General features: G+C 36.4%; 1 protein-coding gene across 1 annotated transcript in view; it reads left to right on the forward strand.

The window, feature by feature from the left end:
- The window catches only part of angpt4 (angiopoietin 4), a 37,706-nt gene extending 9,708 nt beyond the window's left edge, over window positions 1–27,998 (forward strand). Inside the window, exons 2-9 of the mRNA XM_039693511.2 lie at window positions 12,600–12,749; window positions 13,590–13,711; window positions 17,476–17,708; window positions 20,339–20,451; window positions 20,554–20,655; window positions 21,838–22,004; window positions 22,112–22,242; window positions 24,987–27,998. Coding sequence (XP_039549445.2) covers window positions 12,600–12,749; window positions 13,590–13,711; window positions 17,476–17,708; window positions 20,339–20,451; window positions 20,554–20,655; window positions 21,838–22,004; window positions 22,112–22,242; window positions 24,987–25,147 — 1,179 coding nt within the window. The 3' untranslated portion in view covers window positions 25,148–27,998. The remainder of the gene's footprint in view (window positions 1–12,599; window positions 12,750–13,589; window positions 13,712–17,475; window positions 17,709–20,338; window positions 20,452–20,553; window positions 20,656–21,837; window positions 22,005–22,111; window positions 22,243–24,986) is intronic.

Raw genomic sequence — 27,998 nt, forward strand, 5'->3', positions numbered from 1 at the left:
ACGCACATTTCTTAGCCGTTTACCCGATCGGCCTTCAGTCTCGTGTCGTCCATGTGGATGTTCCTCGGCCCTGAGCGTTAGCCCTGCGTTTGTTTGTTTATGTTAGCTCAGAGAAAGAGGAACCACGGCTCTCGCTTCACAGCTGCACTCCCGTCTGCCACAGGGTCAACAGACACTCTCTGATTGGCTGCAGCTCCATCTGAATTGCAAAGAAAACACGGTTGTCTTCCAGAGGAGCATTTACTTTGATAATCATAATTGATGGTAGAGTCTAGCTCAATCAAATATAGTCTTAACCCTTCCACCTCAGAGTACTCATAGACTTGAGATTAGAAAATACAAAATGAAGCAGCAGTTTTTGGAGTGGCTTGTTTATAACAATCAGCATCTTGATATGCCACACCTGTGAGGTGGATGGATTATCTCGGCAAAGGAGAAGTGCTCACTAACACAGATTTGTGAACAATATTTGAGAGAAATTTGTGTACATAGAAAAAGTGTTAGATCTTTGAGTTCAGCTCATGAAGAATGGGGGAAAAAACAAAGGTGTTGCGTTTATTATTTTGTTCATTGTGAATAATACTAAATTAAAACTCGTCCAATTGTGCTGTGGCAATTCGTGGGTCTATTATGATGCAAAGTCAGCTTTTGCATAAACAGAGCTTCATTTGTTTAGATGAACATCATGCACTTCACACTCACATGATGAATTATAGAAACTCATCAATAGTAACTTTAACGATTCAAACACTAACATTACACAAATAAACGTAAACTGAAAATACACTTTTCCCTGAATATAACAAAAACAATTGCACAAAAGTACAATGAACTAAGAATTTTTATCATTATCCACTGCCACAGTCCAATTTGTTAATGAATCAGCGGTTCTCCGATGTAAATAATTTTGTTGATGTTATCAGTTGCAGATGGTTTTCATCCTCATCTGATTGCATTACCAGAAATGGTGACTACACAATAAAAGTGTAAAATATGACATGATATGATATCCTCTATTTCCCTTTCTTGTATTCTAGTGAGTATGATGGATTGCTTTCTTCCCTTAAGGTCTCCTTGGCAGATCGCATTATCAGACTGTGTTGTAAAACATAACTTTTGACAGGCAAATCGTATATTTCACATCTTCTAGCACTACTCTGTATTTTGTATTTGCTTTCCATAATCTTTAAAGCCTCACCATCTGTGATGGGTTTACAGATAATAAAGCCATAACCAAATCCCTGTAATCGTAAATTTGGCTTACCACAAACATATTTTTGGCTTATTTATGAATTATAGTCTGAAGACGGAAGGTAATTCTGGTGTTTAATCCAAGAGGGAACCATTTCGCTATATGGGGTAGGAAATGTGAAAAGAAAAAAATTTCATTTTTTTATTTATTTATTTATTTTTTTTAGCTACATCATCTTTCACAACATATATCATATAATCTGTGTGATGGGGATTCTTTTTCAGTGACTCATCATACTTAAATAGGGACTGTATTTATGAACTTTAATAATCAAAGCACATTTAGGCTATGCCAGAAATCGCCCCTTACTGTACATCCTTAAATAGGGCACTATTTTTGTAGTGGAAAGAAAACATAATCTGAAACCATAGTGGCTGTTATCGAGTGCACTCACTCAGTCCCATAATGTCATTCTTCAGTCGAAAAGAAATTAAGGTTTTTGATGAAAACATTCCAGGATTTTTCTCCATATAATGGACTTCAATGGGAACCAAACGGTTCAAGGTCCAAAAGACAGTTTTAGTGCAAACCGCAAACTGTTCAAAGGGCTTTAAACGATTCAAGACGATGAATAAGGGTCTTATCAAGTAAAACGATCACTCATTTAAAAAAATAAAATAAAAATAAAGTTTAAATTTAATCACCTTGCTCTGTTCTGTAATGCGCGTTCATGACTCTCCTGTTCGAACACGTTCTTCCAAATGAACAAATCTTTTTTCGTGTCATTTGGTTGATTCAATTAATGAAATTAACGAATTGACTTGGAAAAAGATTCGTTCATTTTGATTCGTTCATTTTGATTCATTCATTTTGATTCATTCATTTAGATTCGTTCATTTTGATTCACTGCTTCAAGTTAACTATATTAGTAGTGTAAAAAATAGTGAATGGGGGTGATTTCGAACACAGCTTCATTCTCTGACTGACTCACTTCATGATGAGTAAGTCATTGAATCATTCTTTCAACTGATTCGTTCAAAATGATTCAGGAACGGCCTCTGCTGTTTGTTGCTTATAGATGTGTAACGATTCAGGTTTATGTGAAACTATTAGAGCAAAAACAGATAAAATAACTGCAGATATTGTGTGTAATGTGTACTCAATTACTCAACTTAACTAAGCATAAAATTAAAAAAAGAATTTATGCGTTTGATTTAAAACCTATAGGCCTAGCTCGTCTCTTTATCGATTTGTAAATATTGTTTAGTCATCATCAGGTCGAGTGTGTGTCAGTGGGAAGAATCTGTACAAGCGTCAGTGTTGTTGAAGTCTCCAGTGACTGTGACAGTGGGGCGGCTCTCTGTAGCCATGCTGATTGAATTAGCAATAGGATGTTCTCAGACTATCCGGCTATTTTTGGAGCATTGAATAGAGGCAGGATCTTTGTGTTCTTTTAAAGCCTCTCTGTGTTTTCTGTTTTTGTAATTGGGTTGTAGTGTAAAGGGAAAGCTGGAGATTTTCCAGACTCCACACATATGTATGTGAACATGCACATACAAACTCAACAGGGTTCCCCTTTGACATCAAGTTAAACACATTAGCTACTGAGGGACACATAACATCCCACTCTTTCCTTTTCTGAGTATCCGGCGGTCTCTCTCTGGACGCTTCCTGTGTGATGAATGTTAATCATAATCCATATGCAGTGCATTGTTAATGACAAATGAACTGTCACATCATCACATGATTTTGAGAGTATGTTAATATTGTTCACAAATGAATTGAGCATATTTAGCTGTCCAGTCTGTTTCTTATGTGCACATTCCTGTCCCGTTACGGCACACTGTCATAATGGATTAGTGGCTCAATGCCACCACACAAAGCCTGACCATCAACACAGTCATTCTTATGCACTGTTAATTCCCCATTTACAATAAACTGACACTCTGAGACCCTTTTGAAAAGATGCCTTTTGTAATTTCTATCATAATTTGGAACCAATCCTAAAGGGATTTTTCTAGAAATTTAATGTTGCACATGACAAAACTAGGCCACATAGTTCCCAACAAGGGTATTACATTTTAAATAGGATAAAATACCCCTCTAAAACTAAAAAAAAAAAAAATTACAATTTTAAAAGTTAGCTTTCAGTGTATATATTAGTAGTTCAACCTAAAATAAGGGTGTGTAAATTACGATAAACAATTGTGAAATATTATTACAATTTAAAACAACATTTTGTATTTGAAAATGTAATTTATTCCTGTGATCAAAGCTGAATTTCCAGCATCATTACTCCAGTCTCCAGTGTCACATGATCCTTCAGAAATCATTGTAATATGATGATTTGCGATGATTTTTTGATGAATAGAAAGATTAAACAGCATTTATTTGAAATAGACAAGTATTTAATGTCACTTTTGATCAAATATTGATAACAAAAATATTGATTGGTAGTGCATTTGGCATACTTTTTTATTCACAGTGATTGCACATTGAGTGTGTTTCTTCAGAATTAAACTTATATCATATCAGAAGTTAAGCTACAAGAACAGTAGGATTTATTTGATTCCTAGAGGATTCAGTCTCATTCGGATCCTTTAGGATTAGGATCATGGAAATTCCCAAAAGATTCCTGTCCTTCTAATTAGCCTAAGATGTTTCTCAGACATCTCTGAGTGACATTGCCTGATATCTCTCCAGTAACAGTGGGGCCTCATGCATAAAACTTTGCGTAGATTTCATCCTTAAAGTGTGCGTACGCACATAAGGCAGAATTTGCGTACGCACAAAAGTTTTCAGATTTATAAAACCGTTCGTACGCCAGAACCTGCGCAGAATTCACTTTATAAATCCCAGTCAGCGGGAGATTATGCGCACGTGCGTCTCCTCCCCGAAATAACCATATATGGAGATTACAACGCCTAGTTTTACTATGCATATCCTCATCTGCATATCATTTGCATATGATTATTCATCCACGTGATACCAAGTTTAACGGTACAAGACGTTAGGAAAATATGAAATGCGGATGTGCCGTCACATTATTACAAACATTTTTTTTTGTAGCCTATATCCTTGCCTTGTTTTTGAATGAATAAATCAAATAGTGTTAAATACATTTCAGAGAAAGTTTTTCTCAATCTTTTCCACTGGCCAAATAGTATTTTTAATTGATTTATATTTTAATGGATAATGAAGAGATTTTAATGGAAGAGATAGACATGGTTGTGCATTATTTGCACGAAACAGTTTTCTCAGACAATCTCTAGTTAAAACATTAAAACACAGCATGCCAGAAGAAAAGTGTTCAAAAGCAATGTATCCACAACAAATAGGTCTATTTCTATTTATTGAATATATATATATATATATATATAGTAACTTCTCAGTAATGATTTCATGTAGTTTAAGAGTTTAACTCCATTAATGAGAATGGCATATTTAATCTAAATGTTTATATCAGAAGTAAAACATAGTACCATTCTTTTATTTATTTAAACTATTATTGTGAATATGGACTGTATTTATGATTTGGACTCATAATGAAGATTTACGGTTTTACTCCATCTGCCGTTAGATTATAGGCTATATGTGCGTCAGTTTCACCAAACGGCCCAACGCGCGTGCTGGCGCGGTCATTTAAGAAGGGATGGATGTTTGCTTCAAGTGATGATAGGTTTGTGAAATTATATTTGTATTATCTTTCTGTAGATGTATAATTTTCTTTAGATTCTCTGTCTAATAGTAAGCAAAAAGACATTTGACTCCAGCTCACCATCGGTGTCGCCAAAACCCATAATCTTCTAAAAGAGTGCGTACGCACGGTCAAGAGCATCCTTACGGTGCGCACTTATTTACGCCAAGTTTATTTTTTATAAATCCCGATGTGCACGTGGAAAAATGCGTACGCATATTTCTATGCCCATTTTGTGCGTACGCAACGTTTATACATGAGGCCCCTGGACTGGTCTCAGACAGGTCAGTGGTGGTAAACCTGGGAGATGGGATGTACTCCAAATGCAAATCTGCTCAATTCATTGGGTCGTTAATTGCATACAAGTGTTATGTGCAATTTCAGTTGTCACAACATCAGGTGCATGCTGAATTAATTCAAGTTAGGGAGTCTGTGCTCTAATTTGGAGATTGGGAGCAAAATACCATTGTTAAACTACAGAAAGAAGTCAAGTCAAGTATATTTATATAGCACTTTTCACAATATAAATTGTCAAAGAAGCTTCACAGTATTAATCACAACATAATAACACTATTCGTTTCAGTGGAAAAACATCGACGTTTGGTAGAGCTGATCATGATTGGTTAATTCATTTGAATATAGGTGATGATTAAACACAATAAAAGCCTTTTACATGGGTTTAAATTTGATTTTAAAAAACTTCACATCACGCTGTAAAGGTTTTCCACTCAGATCCATGCATTTCTGAATGAAGAATGATGAATGATTGACATTTGTGACTTTTTGTATGAGTGGGTGGAAAAATCAATATGCCTTTTTACTGAAGAGGCAAAAAGTGAAGAGCGAGTAACAGCACAGACTCTGTTCATCTGTTTTTAGTTTAAAAGCGAGGTGTGTGTGAGGATTGTTGCAGGAATGATTCCCTGCGGGTCAGCCCTGGTTCTGTTCACCTTGGCCTCGTTCAAGCCACAATTTAGTTCACTTGGTCCAAGTATTAACACAAACCTTCAACTCAGGAAGTCCTTGTGTCTAAAGCCGTCCTGCTGAACTGAGCTCAAATCTAGTCATGTTAATCACATTAGTCATGTTATTTGTTGTGCTCTTTGACCTTGAGCATCTGTCTTAACGCACAATGTCACGCTAAGGCATGAAAGGCCACGTTTGTGCAGTCGTGTTTGAGAGCAGCGAGGCATGCTGGGGTCTTAAAGTAGAAAGATAACATGATAAAAATTGAAGCAGGCAGCACACAGGGCAGGGGTCTGTATAAATATCTCCTCTTCCGAGCAATATTTCTCACACCTACAGATTTACAAAATCACATCCATAAAAGGATGTTCAAAACTCTGAATATTATTAAGTGGAAATAACTGTAGCTGTAATATTTACAGCAGGCTTTGTTTGCAGACATTGAACAGTGTTTAAACATAATATGTTTTTAGAATGATGTTGTATTTGTGAAGACTGACTGAAGACAGGATTTTTTTTTTCTGATGATGAGCAATGTTAAAACAATGGCGGATATTAAAGGAGTAGTTCACTTTTATAAAAAAAACTTTTGCTGATAATTTACTCACCCCCATGGCATCCACGATGTCCATTTCGTTCTTTCTTCGGTCGAAAAGAAATTAAGGTTTTTGATGAAAACATTCCAGCATTTTTCTCCATATAATGGACTTCAATGGGAACCAAACGGTTCAAGGTCCAAAAGACAGTTTCAGTGCAAACTGTTCAAAGGGCTTTAAACAGACGATGAATAAGGGTCTTATCAAGCGAAACGATCCCTCATTTAATAAATAAATAACAAAGTTTAAGTTTTATAAGCACAAATGGTCGCCTTGTTCTCTTCTGTGATGCGCGTTCGTGACTCCTGTTCGAACTCGTTCTCGAATCTTTTCTCTTTTTTTATTATTCATTTTTGAGGTGACATTTAGATTGCAAGCTAAAATTTAATTTATTCATTAAATTATTTTCATTCATTTGTTTATTTCATTTAAATTTCATTTGATTCATTAAATTTAATTTATTATCGGATACTGCATTTAGTTTTACATACTTTTTTACAGTAGGCAGTGTGGTGTGTGTGTAAGTGAACACTGCATTCATACTAAACGTAGCCATATGCATTCATACTAAACAAAACTTAGTGATATATACATTCTGAAAATGTGCATACATTATATCTATTGCAAAACTAGCTAACATTGCTCTCTAGTAAATATGTATAATAACGTCACAGCTGAAGACCACCTGTGCTTGAATCTGGTGTTTTCTGCTTGTCAAAAGAGAAAGTAAATGTACGTATATTTAGGGCAGAAAACCATTCTAGTATAGACCACACAGATTTTATGGAAAAGATTCCCAAAAGACCCTTGTCAGAACCGGCACTTTTCTTGACACGGCCTGTCAGAAATGTTTCTATATACAGTGTTCCACCGAATATCCTCCTAAAATGCATGCAGAAGATCAGTATCACTATTATTATATAAAAGGTGAAAATAATCAAGATTCACATTCCCGTTCACCCTCACAAAGAAAAACAGTTTCCCTCTGCAGGTCGTCTACACTGTCAGACCTAATTTGACATGATTTGTTGTCAATGGTGCGGTGACCCCTATAAAGCACTAAAGTGAACAGTGTGCACTACAGGGTGAACAAAGACTTCCTTTTTGAAAACCTCTGCCAAAACGAATAAAGAAAATTTGATCTGTGTCAGACTCGTAGCTTATGTATTAAACTTCACTAACTCGTCCTGCGCCATTTGTGAACGATTCCTCAAATTGTGTGACTATAGGAGTGGATGTCCAAGTGGATCCTGACAGGATCAGACTAAAATCTGATTGACATGCAGAATGACACTGGCTATTTCTGACAGTCTTAAACTCTGTTTACGAAGCATAACACAATAAAACTAGAACATTCCCATTATAATTCATAAGGCTGTCTGCACTAGACCGATTTTTTGCAGTGGAAACATGCGGTAAATCTCGGATTCCAAGATCGTTTGATGAGGGAACGCAATCAAATGTGTTAAAAAGGCTAAACATTGACAGCGATTTTCCAGTGTATTTGTGTAGTTTTAGTCTGTTACAGTAACACGAAAGGGACATTTTGGTGTCGTTCCAAAACCGCATGTCTCGAAAAAAGGAGAAATTTATCGCTCAATGTTCAACTTGTGAAAATGAAGGGTGACCACAGTGTCAAGCTAAATTTTCACTGAAAAATATCAGTCTATTCCTCACACAAAGCTGTCATATGACTTCAGAAGACCTGAAATGTAGCTCACACATCATACACACTCAACACAAAAATGGTGTAAAAGCTGTCACTGGAATGGTTCTGATATGTACCTTTTAGTTCCCAATCAGTCGCTCACGTTCGACGTCACGTCGACGTAACGTCTCCCGTTCCCTCCTTCAGGAAACAACGGTACTAAAATGTACAGTTTTGGTACAAATGGTACATTTGAGCTACTAATAAATGACAGCTTTTGTACCTTTTTAGGAGAGTATGGATGTTTTTATGATGCTTTTTGAAGTTTGCCATTCACTTTTTGAAGTGGTCATTCACTTGCATTGTGTAAAGAGCAGTGTGAACATTCTTCAAAACATGTTCCACAGAAGAAAAGAAGGTTTGAAATTGACATTAGTAAATGATACAAATGAATATGGCTGAATATGTTAAATCTAATCAACAAAACTGAGGCAACAGATTGCAATCAATATTATTAATTAAATTTAACAAATTACAATTGAGTAATAAGTAACCCAGTGAATTACTTAAAAGTTAACTATTTACACATTTTTCTAAACAAAAATATCGGAATAACAGACTGACGTCAAAGATGAATTAAGACCTCTTTTTTATTGCCATTATTCAATAAACCTGATGTTAACAAGCAGAGTCACTTAAGGAGTAAACCGTAATTTTTAAGTCACCATTGTGGAGATCAGTGTGTTGGGCTCTTGACCCTTCAATCATTAACTTTAGATGTTGTTTGGCTGTTATACGTGATTTATCACCGCCAGATGAATAAGTAGAAAAGTTGATTTGATGGTGTTGGTTATGTTTTAATATAATCAATAATTCAAAATCGTTTGACCTAAATCACTGAACTCTATTTGTTTTTCCGATATTTTAAAAACTAATGTGTTTTTCCGATATTTTTGTTTAAAAAAATGTGTAAATTCTACTCATTTTAAATGGTTAACTTTTAAGTAATTCATTTGGTTAATTGCTACTCAATTCTAATTTGTTAAATTTAACTAATAATATTGATTGTAATCTGTTGCCTCAATTTTATTGATTAGATTTAACATATTCAGTCGTATTCATTTTCAGCCAAAAAGGAAGATTTTCATCATGACTGGCTGAACTATTTATTGATATACATTTCTGACTTTTAATCACATCTTGGCTTTTAAAGCATTTCAACAGTATCTTTTAAACGTGAACTACAGCAAATTTGTATGGTCCATTAAAGCTTTAAACAAACATTTTTCTTAGCATATTTCCATCTCTGTTTAGAAAGAGATTTGAGAATCCTCCTGTCTGTTATGCTCAATAATCCTCGTTAGGAAATGAATACCTTACAATAATCCACTGGATTCCACCAGCCAGCCATAAATAAATGATGTCGCTCGCGTGTCCTGGCTGGGAGGCTTTTCTAAGTAAGTGTGTCTGTAGAAATATATCCCATGTGGGGTGAAAAAGAAGAGAAGATTGAAAACGACACTAAACAGAATCAGAAGAAAGGAAGGTGTAAGGAAGCTGCTGATTGTTTGGTAGGTGGGTGAGTTTGGTGAGGTGTCCGAGATGGCAGAAGACCCCAGAGACGGAGGATTAGAGCAGATTTAGTGGATGTGGAGGTGCAGACGTCCTGCGGGGAGAGATCTACATGCTCACATGTTTGCTTTGCTGCTGGTTTAATGAGAAGGTTAATCTCACTGTGTTCTTGTCATTCTCACTTTCTGAGATGTTCTGGTGGTAGATTGTGTGGTAAACTGGTTCTTTGTTTTAGAAAGACAACAGAAAGCAGCCTTCACAACACATTTTACTTCTATAATGATAAGACTATATTTTGTCCATTGGGAATGGATTGCATCATGTAAAGTGGTGGCTGACATGATTGCCGAAGTCACCCGAAAAGGAAAGTTGTTTCAGAGGCAGAGCAAGTTATTACATTTTGATGAAAGATTACGAAGACAAACAGTTTTTTTTCTTTAAAATAACGTGCACTGATTAATTTTACGCAATAAGGCCAGGAACATGTTTAAGAAAGTAAATATAGAGTTTATTTTGACTTCATGTTGCCCTCGGAGTGTAGCGTCTCTTATTCTGTTGGTGAAAAGGGATTCTGAAGGATGTTTATTTTGCTTATAAAACAGATATTGATGGAATGTATCGTTTATTATTCGTTATTCATTTAATTATTTAATAATGTAATAATAACTTAACAATATACTTTCTTTCTATATATGTATAGGTGAACTGTAAATCACCTAAATGACAAAACAGTCAAACAAAACGGCTTATTTATATTATTATTTCCAGGCCATGAGTAAAAACTAGAATTTATGCTGTAATTAATTATTATTATTTATTTTTTTTTGGGGGGGGGGGAATGATGCAGTCTCTATGATTGTTTGTAATACACTCAAAAAAATGCTGGGTTGTTTCAACCCAAATTTGGGTCAAATATGGACAAACCCAAATTTTGAGTTAAAAATACAATTAAAAAATGTACCATTGAAAGTGAAAGTTGAAGTTGGGTTAATATTTTAAATGACATTTTTAATGGCTAGTTTTCCATATTTGACCCAAATTTGAGTGTATATAAAACCATGCATTATCATATGATAATGCTTTGTAATATTTAGTTTTTTACATTTATTAGCATTTTATTTAAAGGTTATAAAACAGATATCAAGTCATATCTTTCATTCTGAAACAATTTGATCAATAGATGTAAAATGTGTATGTGTATTACATATAGAATATGTCTATATATATATATATATATATATATATATATATAATAATTACAATCGTTTCAGATATTATTATTATTATATATATATATATGTTTGTGTTTGTGCTTATAATTACTCGTAGTATGTATAAATGTGTTTGTGTGTGTGTGTATATATATATATATATATATGTATAATTTTAATGTGCTAATTTGGTGCTCAAGAAACATTTCTTATTATCAATGTTCAAAACAGTTGTGCCGCTTAATGTGGTACCTTATAAAAGTTACTTAATCAATAGTGATGGAATTTATATGTAATACTAAACTATGACCCTCCTTTTTTTTTTCAAGCCTTGTAATCCAATATTTGTCCTTGTGTAACCCATAATATATTATAGTGGCTCAAAATCTGCTCTGTTAACAGAACAGTTATAGGTTCAAACCCCCCAAGGGTTGATCCATGAACTATACCAATGTTCCCTTGAGCAAAACACTTAACCCCAGGTTGCTCCGTAAGTGTATAAGTGTACTGTAAATCACTCTGGCAGCCAAATGACAACATAGTTACTAGTTTGAAAGCAAAACGATAATTCATTGTCATTGTGAGAGGCTATCACGAAACGCTTACTGGAATTCATGCTGTTGTTTTTGAAAATGATGTAATCTACATGAATCTTTATGAAGCAAACAACCCAACACAGTCCTTCTGAAACGATCTCTTGTAAACATCTGCGGTGCATGTGATCGATGATCGTCCGTTCGGGACTTTGCAGATCGTTATGACTCAAACGAAACGCTTTACCTTCACATTGGTGGTGACTTACAGAACATCCCAGGAAGCTCCAGTCAAAATGAGTCGAAACATCTGGTTTTGGTTAATGCTTGTAAAGCTGATCCAACTGAATCCAGATCAGTGTTCCCAAGCTGGACTCGTCCTATGTGATTTTAATCCAAGGCAGGAAGCTCGGGTCAATTAATCGGTCAGGGCACAATGCGTCTTTGGGGAGTCAACAGCAACAGAAGAAAACCCAACCTTTTGCATTCTTGTTTACGTTAATTCATTTTTCTAAACCAACCATCATGTCTTAATTATGACTATAACAAACAGAAGCAAAAATGCCAGGGCATTGAGTGTGCTTTGGAGCGTTTGAAATTGAAATATCACCATTTCTAACAGACAGTCTCTACATCTTTATTCTGACAGACCACATCAAGCACATGACTTTCCCTCGGGGTTTAACGTGTTTATTTCCATTGTGATAAAATTATCCTTCATTAGTCCTCCTCTCAGGGTCCATGCGGTCTGGGTGATTCCATATTTATTTTTGCAGAGCTCAGAGTCTTTTGGGACTAAAAGGGTCACTATACCGCACCTTTGCCTGGCACTGGATCTTCTCCCTGAGGAATTAAAACCCACTGGCTAAACCGTGTTTGATGAACTCAGCTCTTAAGTTCACACTGTTGAATGCTTAACAAAAGGGAGCCACAATCGTGGAATGACAAATGCAACTTTATAGTTACATGCAAACGAAGGCCATGACACTGGAAATCCACTTGATACAGTGTACAGTGTATCTTGATACACTCTTCTACATATTCACCGTACACATGGGAACCGATGCATGTTTTCCTCCTCATTCTGTCATGAACTTTTGACATCTATTGTGCTTTTGCGGTGAATCCAAAATTTTCTTTAAGCAAAATGCAATATCATATTTTTTTTATTCTTTGCTCAACAGTTAGAAAACTACATCCAGCAGAAGACGGGGATGGTGCACATTCAAGCTGATGCTGTCCATAACCAGACGGCCACGATGCTGGAGATCGGCACCAATCTGCTCACCCAGACCGCTGAGCAAACCAGAAAACTCACTGTGGTGGAGGCCAAGGTAACCATAACGCATTCTCATCCTAGGGCGTCATATAGTGACGCTTTTGAAATTTAGTCTAAATCCAACACACATGGCACCCTTTAGCGTCAATATAACACGCTTCGGTTATGGGTAGGTTTAGGTGTGTGGTAGGGTTAGGGTTAGACCACTAGGAGGCGCATTCTAGCCCATATGTATCTGTGTCTCATGTAGATGCTAAAGGGTGCCTTGTGCATTGGATGTAGACGAAATGTCAAAAGCATCAGTATATGACGCCTTGGGATGAGAACGGGCTGTTTCACATCGGAGAAATGCTGTAATGCATACTTCTTCAGTGTCAGTAAATACAAGGAGTGCATATACAAATACATACAACGAACATTCAAAAGTTTGGAGTCAGTAGGATTAGTAGTATTAAGCAAGAATGAATCAAACTGATCAAAGTGACAGTTAACTTAAGAAATTTACAAAGTTTTTCATTTCAAACAAATGCTTTTCTTTTGAAATTTCTATTCATCGTCAAATAATCTTGAAGAAAACTGTATAACAGATTCCACAAAAATATGAAGCAGCACAACGGTTTTATAACATTGATGATAATCAACTAAGAATGATTTCTGAAGGATCTGAAGACTGGAGTAATGATGCTGAAAATTCATCCTTGCATCACAAGAATAAATTATAATTTAATATATATATATATATATATATATAAACAAACAGAAAACAGTTTTAAATTGTATTAAAATTTCCCAAAATATCACTGGTGTATAACAGAGAAATACAGATTAAAAATGATATATATATTGTATGTATAGTTTTCTGTTATTTTCCATTATTCTTTTCATTGTGTTCCAGGTTATGAACCAGACTTCAAGAATTGCAATTCAGTTACTAGAGAATTCATTGTCAACAAACAAACTGGAGAAGGAGCTCTTAACGCAGATTTCAGAAATCTCAAAACTTCGAGACAAGAACAGGTAAGACTTTAATGAATATATTTGTCTATTTCTATTATTTCTGTTTCACAAAGCCCAAGAGCAATCTACACTAAAAACTGTAAATGAAATATTTTATTTAAAGCTGCATTCCGTAAATTTTTGGGTTATAAATGATCCAAAATGAATGTTTGAGCAAGTACATATCCAGCCAGTGTTCAAAACTCTCTGTTTGCCTTAGCTTGATTCTAAACATTAAGCTTGTAATAATGTTTTTAATTCCAGTGGTGGATTTCTGCGGGAGATTCGAGTCTTTGCGTCATTACGTCACATCAGAAGATACACATACATAGATTAATCGGATTGACATTAAATTTAGTCATGCAATGCTGATATTGTTAACATTAACAATTTGAGGACAAAGTATAATTTGCACGTTTTGACGTGATATGATAAGCGGACGTTAGATTTAATCAGTTTGATTTTTTTTTCCCTTAGTCGGTCAGAACAAAAGTGGATATTACTTGTTCTGATGACATTTTCCGGTGATAATTATTATGTTGATCATACTTCCGAAAAGTAGATTCTGTGATCCTGATCCACAGCGGCACAGTGACTGACAGCCGCATATTCTCCTCAAAACATCGGATTCATCCGCGCAGTGCCGTGCCGAGGCACAACCCACGTAAAGTTGCTAATTCCGCGAATAACTGCAATTGCAGATTTCAAACAGAGATGGCGACAAAGAGGAGAAACTACGGACTGCAGCTTCAACCTAAACAATACTTGTTGCTCCGAAAAAAGCAATGAGATGAAGAGAAATTAATTTAGCTCCATGTCAACAATTAGACACTATTTTATTTCTCCCCTGATATTGTAGTAGGAGAAATATCAAAGAAAAAATCCCTGAATGAATCATAAATGTGGACTCCATTATGTAATTGTGCTCATTACAACTCTAAACAATTACAGAGCAATAAGATCTTCCCGGGCAAGTCATTTTTAAGGGTCAGATCGCATCTTCAACAGCGTAGTGTCTCTCTTGTTGTTCTCAAAACTATATTTTCCCATAGTCGGCCAGCTCTGACTGCACAGCAGGGGGAAAGGCTTTGTAAAAGGAAATAATCAGCCACTTAATTGATTGTTTGTAATGTTTAATAACTACGAAGTAAGCACAGCACACAAAGCAGACTCCAGGCAAGTTTCCTCTGCACACTTCCAGAGCGGGACAAAGGGTTTTCCCAGAAAGCTTTGTACTTGGCTCTCGCTAGATTAAACAGATAACGCTTGTTGTCATTCAACTTTGACGACCAATTGAACTGTGTTGCGAGTGATGTTTTGGTAGCTGCATGGGGGCATCAGACGTAATTATAGTGGACCGCTACGTTAGAGACAGGCCAGAGCCATTCAATTTTTCATGTTTGCCTGTATGAGTGAGAACAGAGAGTTTTCGTCCTTTCCGAGGAGACTTACAACTGTGCAAGTTAAAAGTGTTCGTAATTGCTCCCAGAATTCATGCGGGTTTAGCGAGGGTCAGCTTCATAGTATAATAGCAGCAAACAATTGCTCAGCATTGTGTACACATTACCAACCCTGGCAAGGGATTTCAACAGGCCTTGCCAATCGATTGTGCGAAAACTATTTGTGTAATCAATCATGAACAATTTATAAACATATAAGCATCGAGAACCACTAGCTACAAAAGCATGTTTAATGACTATATCTACTGTAATTTAACAAAGCAAGCGTTCAGTTACATGGCTCGATGGAGTTTTGATTTGCTTTCCAGTTATTTTCGGCCTCAAACCCTCGGGTGATGTTTTTTTTTTTTTTTTTTTCAGCGTTCACACACTCACTCACTAAATCACTCACAGATTGAAGTCGGCAGGATTTTGCAGTGTTTTTGTAGCAGTGGCTCATAGTTGTACGGCTGTAAATTGTTTTGACGGCAGGCTTGATCGATTCATGCCATCTCCTCTGATCCAGACACTAAATCATGAATCTGCATAAACTAAGCTAAGCACTGATAGAAATCTGTATCTCCATTTACCAAAGGCCCAAAGTTCAGTAGACTTATTTCACATGACACTGCAATACGCTAGACAGTAGCAAGCAAACCGCTACAATCTAACAATGGGCTCTATGCACGGCGTTATTTCCGGTGAAGCATTAGGGATGCTCGATAACTTCCGCAGATCGTAGAGTCCAATGCAATACCGAGAATTTATATTGAATTTTATACTCCATGGTTATACTAATGAAATGTTAGTCACAAAAACAGATAAAACAGACACCCCTCGTTGTGTTTATGCTTCTTTTTAAAATTATATTAAATAAACATAACTATATATAAAATTACATCTAAACATATGTATGTTTCGTTTCAAAGACGGGAGGACAGTAAATATTGAAGACTCTGCCATAATCCCGTTTTCTCCGGTTTTCCTCCGCTTTAATCTACACAACCGGAAATGGACGAGCATCCTTACGTCAAATGCGGAACTTATGCGTGCATATAGCCCATAGTTGGCCATTTCAAGATGATAATATCGCACATATCACACTAAATGTTTGCATAAAAATAAACTGCCGAATTAAAGTAGTTCACTTTTGAAAAAACGTTTGCTGATAATTTACTCACCCCCATGTCATCCAAGATGTCCATGTCATTCTTTCTTCAGTCAAAAGACATTAAGGTTTTTGATGAAAACATTCCAGGATTTTTATCCATATAATGGACTTCAATGGGAACCAAACGGTTCAAGGTCCAAAAGATAGTCTCAGTGCAAACTGCAAACTGTTCAAAGGGCTTTAAACGATTCCAGACGATGAATAAGGGTCTTATCAAGGAAAACGATCGCTCATTTAATAAATAAATAACAAAGTTTAAGTTTTATAAGCTCAAATGCTCGCCTTGCTCTGTTCTGTGACGCACGTTCGTGACTCTCCTGTGCGAACTCGTTCATCAAAATGAACGAATCTTTTTCAGAGTCATTTGGTTCATTCAACGAACGAAACAAACGAATTGACTCGGAAAAAGATTCATTCATTTTGATAAACGAGTTCGAACAGGAGACTCACAAACGTGCGTCACAGAACAGAGCAAGGCGAGCATTTGAGCTTATAAAGTTGAAACTTTTTGTTTTTGTTTTTAAAAAAAATGAGCAATCAGTTCGCTTGATAAGACCCTTGTTCATCGTCTAAAATCGTTTAAAGCCCTTTGAACAGTTTGCATTTTGTACTGAAACTGTCTTTTAGACCTTGAACCGTTTGGTTCCCATTGAAGTTCATTATATGGAGAAAAATCCTGGAATGTTTTCATCAAAAACCTTAATTTCTTTTTGACTGAAGAAAGAAAAACATGGATATCTTGGATGACATGGGGGTGAGTAAAGTATCAGCAAAAGTTTTTTGAAAAGTGAACTACTCCTTTAAGTACATTTTTACTTTTCTAGGGGGTTCTGGGTGGTTACAAAGATTTTCCAGCCATTTCACTAGGGTATTCTAAAAGTAATAGTACTCTTCTTCTCAACAAAGCAAATGTTTTATGGTCAAATTCAGGTCTGTAAATGGCGAGGGACGAGTTAAGAGCCAAAGTGTAATAATTAGATGTAAATGTTTCAAACAAACCCCTAATGGTTGCAAACACCATTAATTAGTTCAGACATGTCCATCCTAATGTGAAAGTCCCAATGCTCTTTCTAGGAATTTTTTTTTTTTTAGAAACATCTGGAGATATTTGAAAAAGGTTTCTATTTTGACTTAGGTCTAGGTTTTTTTAATTCATACATTATTGTTTTGACCAGTCGTTTGGAGAGTAAGGTCTTAGTCCTGGAGTCACAGCAGAGGACAGAGTTGGAGGACATAAGGGAGGAGAAAGAGCGACTGCAGGACCTGGTGAAGAGACAGACAGCCGCCATTACGGCTCTGGAGAGACAGCTGAGAGCGTCCAGCAGCAACAACTCAGCCCTGCAAAGACAGCATCAGCAGCTCATGAAGTCCGTACACACACTTATTGGCATGGTGTCTTCTGGGACAAGTAAGAATACACACCTTATACTAAATATGTAACACTAAATATCTCTGCACAAATGTAACTTTCATGTTTGTATTTGATTATCATCATAAATTGTGGAATATTATCTCAGTTTATTAGTCTACAGTAACCTAGATTGTCTAGAGAAGTGCATGATGTCGAAGCGCAGCTTTTGGTTGGTAGTAGGCCTGTTTCACTTGAAAGTGTGTCATATTACGGAAGGGATAATGCATTTCGAAAACCAATTCATGTCGATAGCTAGTTTGCTGTAAAACACTCGGTTACAGTGTAAGGTTAGTTGTCTGGGAATGATGGTCATGTCTGAATCTTGGGCTTACAACAGCTTTTAAATCTGGTGGCGGATTCTTAACATGACCTGAAAGTCCTGGTTAATTAACTGAGACACTAATGATAAATCGAGCAGCCGTGATTCATGGAGAGAGAGTGGATATAAGCTCTCGCTAGTGATGTCTTTGGCAGCGTTCTCTCATGTCTTGGATGAAGCTCGCATGCGTCAGAACACGCACTGATAAGCTAAATCAAGACTGCAGCATTTTATACAGACAGAATACATATCAGTTTATAAATGTCTGTGTGGAGGTTCACTCGAAGAACCAAATATACCGAATTTTAAAAATAAACTCTCTCAGATGAACAAACACATTGCGTTTCATGTTTAAATGACTCATCCCAAAACATGACCACAATAGACGTTCTATTTGAAAAGTTGAGGTCATGTAATGAATAGAAATCTTGTTCTTTTGACAAGAGAAACCACATCGTTTTGTTGTTTCGCATTGTGTGGCGAATCCACAAAACAACTTTGGCATGTGATGTTTCAGCACCAAAACCCGCTAATCATCAGTAGTTCAACTTGAACAGGCGCTAAATGTGCTGGTTTAACGTGGCACTACGCAGATTTATTGTTATTTAAAGTTATAGCCACCTTCTTTCTATGCTAATGAGGTCAATTTCAAATCAGTGTTATTTTACTATTTTCTCATTAATATACTATTATAGCATTTATTAATGTTTTGAATTACTTTCATTTCGTTTTCATTTTTTGTCATTTTTATTACTTTTTATACATTTCTATTCATGTTAATTTCAGTTAACTGAAATTGAAACTGAAATTAATTTCAGTTAATTTCTAGTACTTCCACTTCCACCAAATTTAAAAAGTTTTCTTAGCAACTAGTTAGTTCAGTTATAATCATTATTTACTCATCCTCATGTCGTTCCAAACCCGTAAGACTTTCGTACATCTTTGGAACACAAATAAAAATTTTGTTTTAACGTTATCTGAGAGATTTCTTTCCCTCCTTTGTCAGATACGCTACAATTACTTTAAAAAGTTCATAAATAGATCGTAAAACTAATCCATACACTGTAAAAAAAATATTTTCAAGATTTGTTATCACAACATATTTTCTTTTGTCAAATCAACTTTATAATAATTGATTTAGTTGAGATAACTTATAATTTTGAGTTTCTGATGATTAAATTAATCTCCTTCATTGTATTAACTCACTTTTTCCAGTTCAATCAACTTAAAATTTTAAGGCAAGTTAAACCAACAATATTTTTTTACAGTGTAGTAATCACAACATTTTTTCTTTTGTCAAATCAACTTAAATAATTTATTTAGTTCAGATAACATATAATTTTGAGTTTCTGATGATTAAATCAATCTCCTTCATTGTATTAACTCACTTTTTCCAGTTCAATCAACTTAAAATTTTAAGGCAACCAGCTTTTTTAAGTTAAACCATCAATATTTTTTCACAGTGTGGTTTAGTCCAAAATGTTCTTTATATGCTGAACAGATTTAATTTAGACTTTTATTCACATGTAAACATTGATCAGTAGACATAAACAGAAGCTCAACCGAACCTGCTTGACGTGAGAATGAATCTTATTGGTTCTCGAACATGCTTGAGCTCCTGTTTACCACAACTGATGTGTGAGTTGATGAATGCTTATGTGAATAAAAGCCTAAATTAAATCCGTTTATCATATAAAGCGATCGTGTCTCTTTAGAAAATTTGGAGGGGCATACCGTAAAGCTCTGAGATTTCATCAAAAAGATCTTCATTTGTGTTTCGAAGATGAACGAAAGTCTTACTGGTTTTGACATATTTTTATATATGCATTTTTGGGTGAACTATCCCTTTAATGTTTATTTTGTTTCAGTCACAGTCAGTGCAAAACACACATTTAAAAAAAAATCTTCTTTGTTATTATGATAATAACATAGAAAAATGTTTTATGGAGCACAACAGTAAATATTTTAGTTTATTAGCCCACACTCTAAAAAAATGCTGGGTTGTTTTAACCCAATTTTGGGTCAAATATGGACAAACTCAAACATTGGGTTAAAAATGTAATTTAAAAATTTAACCTAATGGCAAGGTTTGTCCATACAGTATTTGGCCCAAAATTGGGTTAAAACAACCCAGCATTTTTTAGAGTGTATACTAAATTATGTATAGATGACTCATGCTGGATTTACACAAGACTATCACATTTTTGTCTAGAAAGGCTACGCCATAATGGCCTTTTTTTGGATGATTATCTTTCCTACCTTTAAATCAAATTCTGAACCCCAGTGTCATTGTATTTTTCCTTTACAGGCTTCTCACCAAACGAGCAGCGCTTCCGAGACTGTGCCGAGGCCTATAAATCCGGTCACAACGCCAGCGGAGTCTACCACATTTACATCGGAGACATGACGGAGCCAACCAAGGTGTGGGATGCGTTCTTTCACAAGTATGGGGAATCAGTGTGATATATCTTGCAGTGCACATGTAAGAGAGTGAGACTGAGATGTATCATATGCTTCTGACAGGTCTTTTGTGATATGGTGACAAGTGGAGGTGGCTGGACAGTATTCCAACACAGAGCTAATGGAAGTGTGAACTTCCAGAAAAGCTGGAAAGAGTACAAACTGGTGAGTGGACATGAAGCCAAAAATCACACTGTCAAGCAACCATACTGTACATTAGCAACCACCCAACCCTCTAGCATCATGCCAATACAGACAAATGTTACTCATTAGATTTGTAGACAATGAGTAAAATCTTTATTGATTATGTTTAAAGAAGATGGTGACATTTAAGAAATGTTTTTCTGTGCTGGGAAGACTTGTTCATAATTCTGATGACTCAAAAACTGGCCAAAGCACATTGAAGCACAGAGTCTAAAATTGTACGTGACTGATTGGCGTCATTGGCAGCAGCCTTCATGTTTGGTGCATTGTGTATTTAATAGCGGCACATTTCGCTGATATTTTAAGTGCTTAAATATGCTGAAATGGATTTAACACTGGCAGGTCTGTGAGACCACAGCAGTGGAAATCAATACAGCAATTTTCTATCTTTATTGTGTATCTTGTGCCAAATGACCTTTAATTAAAAAAGCTGAAATGGATAAGTCCCTTTTCTGGGAAGCACATAATAATAAAAGACTGACAGTGTATTGATTTATTTTTTTAGAAAACAAAACTGCCGACTAATGCTGCGTTCGATTCAAAGTTGGATATGTGATACTACTTGGTCTCTAACCAAAAAGTGTTGTCCAATGATAAGAAGATGAAGTACAAAGAAGTAAAATGGCAACAGAGATGATCATTTACTTTGTTTTTCACAAGAAACTTTTACTCTTTGAATCATTTTAACTTGCTTAAAGGGATACTCCACTTTTTTTTTGGAAATAGGCTCATTTTACAACTCCCCCAGAGTTAAACAGTTGAGTTTTACCATTTTCAAATGCATTCAGACGCTTTTCTGATATTTCGAAGAATATCAGTAACCAGACAGTTTCTGGTCTCATTGACTTCCATAGTAGGAAAAAAATATACTATGGAAGTCAATGAAACCAGAAACTGTCTAGTTATCGATATTCTTCTAAATATAAAAAAATCGGCTGAATATATTAAACCCAAATGCTTAACTCTGGAAAAAAGTGGAGTATCCCTTTAAAGTGTTTATCGTTAACTACTAATCATATGTTGGAAAACTTCCACTCAACTTCAAGTGCAGTTTTATTGCTTTCCCAAATAGGAAGTTAAAACGCCCAACTTTACAAGATGAATGGAACATAGCATAAGTTCGGTTATATGTTGTTCCCACAGGGATTTGGTGATCCCAACGGAGAGCACTGGTTGGGTAATGAGGCTGTTCACCTGATCACCAGCCAAGCCCGGTATTCCCTCCGAGTGGAACTTAAGGACTGGGAGGAGAACGGTGCCTATGCACTCTATGACAAATTTCAGCTAGCCGGTGAAAAACAGCAGTACAGGTATCACCCGAATACTGTAACAATTAAGACTAATTCACTAAGATATTTCAGATAATGTTCGTCAACATGTCTTAATCGTAATCTTGAACGTTTTTCTCTTTCTCCAGACTCTTGCTAGGGGGCTACAGCGGAACATCAGGACAGCAAAGTAGCTTAGCGTCAAACGGCACAGGCTTCAGCACTCGTGACGCTGACAATGACAAGTGCGTTTGCAAGTGCGCCCTCATGATGACCGGAGGTGAGCTACTGCACATTTTCTCATTCAAAAACATAGTTTTCAAATATTAAATATGAGCTGTATTTTTGAACGCACTGATGCAATGTTGAGGAGTACTTATCAAGATGTAGATAATTGATCATTAACCAGCTACCAGGCTGTAAGGATCATTTCTCAAGGTGATAATGCGGACAAGACCTGTCTTTTTCAAAAAGAACAGAGCCTCTGCATTTAAACAACAACAAAAACATTTGGTAGCACTTTATGTTCATGGTCCCTTTTAAACATGCTGTTGACTATAAGTTACTTTGCAACTATATGTTAACTAGCTCTCATCAGAGTATTAGTAGACTGTTTGCTTTGCTTTTGGGGTGGTATAATGCCCTTTTCACAAAATGTAAAATAAATCTTTGGTGTCCCCAGTGTGTGTATGTGACGTTTTAGCTCAAAATATCCCACAGATATTTTATATAGCATGTTTAAGTTGTCACTTTTTGAGGTTTAGCAAAAACGCATCGTTTTGTGTCTGGCCCTTTAAATGCAAATGAGCTGCAGCATGAATCACTCAATTCTCATTGGCTACCTGCCAATGTGGCAGGTAGATTGACAGTGTTACCCGCCAATAGAAAAATTCACCCGCATTTGGCAGGTGGTCGGGTGTTAATTTCAGGCCCTGGTACTGTGTATTCAATGCTTCTTTTGTCACATACTGTAGGGAAGTATGCGATTTTGGATGCAGCCTTTATCTGTTGATCGAGTAGATCAAGTCATCAACACCCCAAAAGCTTCTTCGGTCATATACTTCTTTGTGGGTTTGACATTTTTGCTGCTGAATGCTTGATGATCACATTAGCTTACAAATTTTGGTTTACGCAGATATTCTTCTTCAATGGAAAAACTCATCAATGGCGAGGAAAGAGTTCATTTTCATTCATCCATGTGATGAAACCATCACCAGAATTGAACAAAGACCTTGATCTTAGATACTTGTTACGTAAAGACTAATCCGATCGTAGACGGGCACTCACTCAACTTTTTGGATGCATTCATATCTTTTCTCTTCGCACATTTCTTCAATTGTGGCCTGGATCTGAAGCCGAAAAGGTAATGCAAAATCCTTCTGATCCCATATCGACGAAAATTCAACCCCGTCGCAGAATTATGTAAAACACGTCCAGAGATCAGACCTGCTCATCCAAACAATTTACTCTATGGCTGCAGTCGACTGCAGATCCCACACCTCTGGGCTCCAAGATAAACAGCTTTTCAATAGCATGCATTGCGATTGATTTTGAAAGTTGTTGGAGTTAATTACAGTCGAACAGGCTGGAGACCTTCGAGTGCCCTTTTTGTTTGCATTTCAAATGGTAATCAAAAGATCGAAAGATTGATCCATCTGTGCGGACGGTCCAAACTAAACACGCGTTGAGGGAGGTGATACTGATTTAATCAGGGTTAGATAGACAGTGTCCTCTCTGAAGAGTGAAAGTCTGGTTTTTATTGAAGAAACACAGTTTGCTTTGACAGGTCTTGCTGAGACATCAACCGCACAATGGGAATAAAATACTCTTTGAAACACTGACAGACTGCCGGGAGAAACATAAAAAGACGTAATATAGAGGAGAGGGATGGGTCAAAGGGTTTGGTTGTTTTGAGATGTCATTTTTATTTCTTCTGTGGAATGCAAAATAAAATATTTTGTCAAATCTCCAGGTAGCTTTTTTCATTAAGTGAAGGCGTGTGTCCACCAAAGCGTTTTTCCACACGCCTGGCGTATGTTTTCAATTGTTTTCAATGGGAGTGCTGCGCTTTTTAAACGGCATGAGCGTAACGAGGCGCTGAGCTTTTTTTTTTTTTCACGTTGAAGCGCCCTGTGTTTTTTTTTTACTGGTCGCCGGGAGTTGAAAAATGTTCAACTTTGGATAAAACGCACCGCTGATCAATGTCACTTTTTAACTACCCGTCTAATCACAGTGGAGGAGGGGCGGGACTGAACCACACTGACCAACTTCAACATCAACCAGCTGAGCTAAACAAACAAAATGGATGAAAAATACATTTTTAGTATGAAACAAATCTGCAAAATCAGTTTTAAGTAAACTGCTGTGGATATTCTGTATCACAGCAACGAAACAAGCACGGCGTCTAGCCTTTTCAGCTGGCTAAAAACACTTTGGTGGCAAGCGGCCTACCCGGAAGTGCGAAAAACTGCAATACATCTCAAATCCACTAGAGGCCGGTCCCAAAAGGGAGCAAATGTCCATAGACCCCATGTTAAAATGTTCGTTTTCACAGCATAAATTAATGCTTTTACGGGTTGGTCCCAGGGACTTTTATTGTATTTTTGGATAGGTTCCGAGTGCCTGACAACTGTGAGGTTTAGATCGTTAGTTTAGATCGTATTTAGATATAAAATGTATGACAAGTAAGGGCGGTTAACTTTGATTGACAGCTGATAGCGGGCTGCGCCGAGTTGAATTTGACGTCTTCAACACATCATACCTCCTCTGTATCCTTACTGAACATTTGTATTTTGTATTTCCCAAGATTTTCCAAGATGGCGATGGAATACTTTTTAGTTATTTTGTTTTGTGCTTTTGAAATGTATTTTTTTCAAACTAAACTAAATGTGTCATTTTCAATAACTTAATTTCAATACCAATAATAACTCTGATTAAGACCCAAAGTGAAGACTCGTGAGCAATAATATTATACATTTGTTTAAAATATTTATCTCAATCTCTTCTTATTTGTCATTTTTTCAGGCTGGTGGTTTGATGCTTGTGGTCTGTCCAACCTTAATGGAATCTACTACACCATGGGCCACAACATCCGCAAGCTCAATGGCATTAAGTGGCATCACTTCCGAGGACCCAGCTATTCACTCCAGTCTACTTCCATGATGATCCGCCCAGCTGATTTCTGACGTGAATGAAGCTTTTCATGTTGTCTGAATGACAGGACTTCGAGCCGCTTGCTTTGGGACATAGAAGCAACGAGGTGGAGACAGATAAAGATGTAATTTAACGGATGAACAGTGATGAATGGAGCTGGAGCGGACGAAAAAAAAAAAAAAACGATCAGACTGAAAATTCAGCTGCAATCCAAAACTCATGCCACAGTTCACCTTTTACACATGCAAACATGCTTCACCTTCACAGCTGAATCCCTGTGTCGCTCATCACCTAAAACATTCTCAATGACGGCCATGGAGACTTTCGTTGTACTCTCATGGTGTCAGAACATCATTTGTGGCATGAAGAAATTCCAAAGGAATACCTTTCGAAACTTAACGAGACTCACGAGCCTCACTAGATTCCGGAACTGTTCTGGATGTTCCAGAGGAATACCAGAGGCTCCGTCATATCTGAGAGGTTTTATACTACTTTGTAAAAGATAATAGCTGGTAACTACTTAGCGAGGCAGCTGACTAAGTACGTAGACTACTGTTAAAAGTTTGGGGTTGGTATGAATTTATTTGTTGTTGTTTTATTAAAGGGGTGATGAACTGAGAAATCCAATTTTCTTTGAGCTTTTGACATCTAAGAGGTCATCATATTATAAGAATATCCTGTAAGTTTCAGAACTGAAAACGTCCTTGTTAGTCCAATAAAAGCTTTTATTGACAGCAGCCTCAGCAAACGATTCGTTTTTAAATGTGGGGAACTATGGCGTCAAAGAGGATAAAACACCACCCCCGCAGAAGGCAGTTTTAGCCCCGCCCACCGATTCGTGCATTACACGCATAGCTAAATAACATAGATGCCTACCTCGTGATGACAAACCGGATCGAGCTAGCGAGTAATAAAAATATTGTGCAGAGCCTGGTTGTGGAAGAAGACAGTCGCTGCATGAGCTTCCTCTGGATTCCAATAGGACTGCATGGTTAACTTTATTTTTAATGACGTTCCAGCTGATGAGGTAAAACATCGTCCGTCTGTTCGCTTCATTTCACTGAGGATTGTTTTGTAAACAATACTGGATTTGCAGACCGATTAAGAGTAAAGAACGGTGCTGTGCCGTCTATATTGGATCTGACAGGAATGGTGCAACACACGGACTTTGGGACGAACATGTATGGGTGAATCATTCCGGTTGGCATTTTACAACATTGGACGTTTTCAAAACAATTTCCCCCAAGTGCATCGACGGGTGAGTCGAAACTCATTATAATATGCAAAACTGTTATCCACTCACAGCAGTGGGCGTTTACTTCCAACTCTTCAATGCGAGACGCCCATAAAAACCGAGCGTTTTTCATCTAGGCTCAAAACTAGGGTAGAAAATAGCCTATTACTTATTAATTTGGATGTTTTTGAATGCATAAACCAAGCGAACGTCATAAGTTGACCTCAGACAAAAATATGATACAATTTAAAAAGCCAGTTCATGACCCCTTTAAAGAGAACGCCGACCAAGGCTGCATTTATTGGATAAAAAAAATACACAAAATTTTTAAAAATTATTTCAATTTTTAATAGCTGTTTTCTATTTGAATAACATTTCAAATGTAATTTATTCCTGTGTTGCAAAGCTGAATTTCACACGGTCCTTCAGAAATCATTCTAATATGATAATTTGTTGTTGAAAACAGTTGCACTGCTTCATATTTTTGTGGAAACCATGAGACATTTTTTTTCAGGATTCTTTAATTAAGCTCATTCCAACAGCCTTTTTTAACTATATATATATATATATATATATATATATATATGTGTGTGTGTTTTACTGACCCCAAACTTTTGAACGGTAGTGTAGCTAACTAAGACAACTAGTCCGATAGATAGATTGAGACATTGCATCATTTTGTGTGTATTTTTAATAACTGGATATTTTATTATATTTTGCATTTTTCTTTTCTGTGCTCATTAGGCCCGAAACATACTCTACACAGGTATGTGAACACAAACGCTTCTGGCTGTCGTTGCATTTCTGAAATGTGTCAGAACACAATTGATATGCATCACATTCTTTGTAAGGGCCACTTTAGCGAAAATAGCCTTGCTTGGCTGAGCAACAGTTTGAAGAGTTAGTAAAAGTATTTGCCATGTTTTTAGCTACTGAAGGTAACTTTATTGCCCTCTTGAGTACAGAAGTTTGTTACAGCAATGCAAAATCAAAGTGTTGCGTTTGTGTGCTTGCACAAAGCGTGTTTCTGGCCTTATAATTGTTGTACCGGCGTGATTTGTGATTTGTTTTGTATGTAAGAGAAAGATACTATATTTTGTTTACTGATGTTCTGTATGACCTGTTGTTTCCATTTAAAAAATATAACATGTTTTATTAGGAGGATGCACTTTAAGGAGCACAGTACATTAAACTACATTCGCTGATTTGAGTTGACTGTTCCTACAACTGTACAAGATGAACAATATTAATTGCTGCTGTGGTAACACATTCTGAGCATAAACCTTTCAACATGCATTTTTACCTTCTGACATGAACCTTTCATCACATATCAATACTGTTTGATAATAAACCCTTCAGATCAGTTGTGGAGTCAAACTGGATAACAGCTTTTCAACAGGTCGGGTTTATTTTACTATCCTGCACAAGAAGTTGAAGACGCCAAAGGATTTCCTGTCTTTTTGTGGTTCAGGCTTTGTGTTTTTTCAGTTTTTCTGCCAAGAACAGCAGGAGCATATGGAAGACATTCCCCCTTGATCATTCTTCATTCGCTTTGTAAAAATGTCAATTTGTCATGTCATATTTTCAATTTTTTTGGTTTATTTTGTTTTAAGAGGTCTACATGAGCAATAAACTGCTTCTTATATAGA

The sequence above is a fragment of the Pimephales promelas genome, chromosome 8 (assembly GCF_988280905.1).
Source record: "Pimephales promelas chromosome 8, fPimPro1.hap1.1, whole genome shotgun sequence".
Lineage (NCBI taxonomy): Eukaryota > Metazoa > Chordata > Actinopteri > Cypriniformes > Leuciscidae > Pimephales > Pimephales promelas.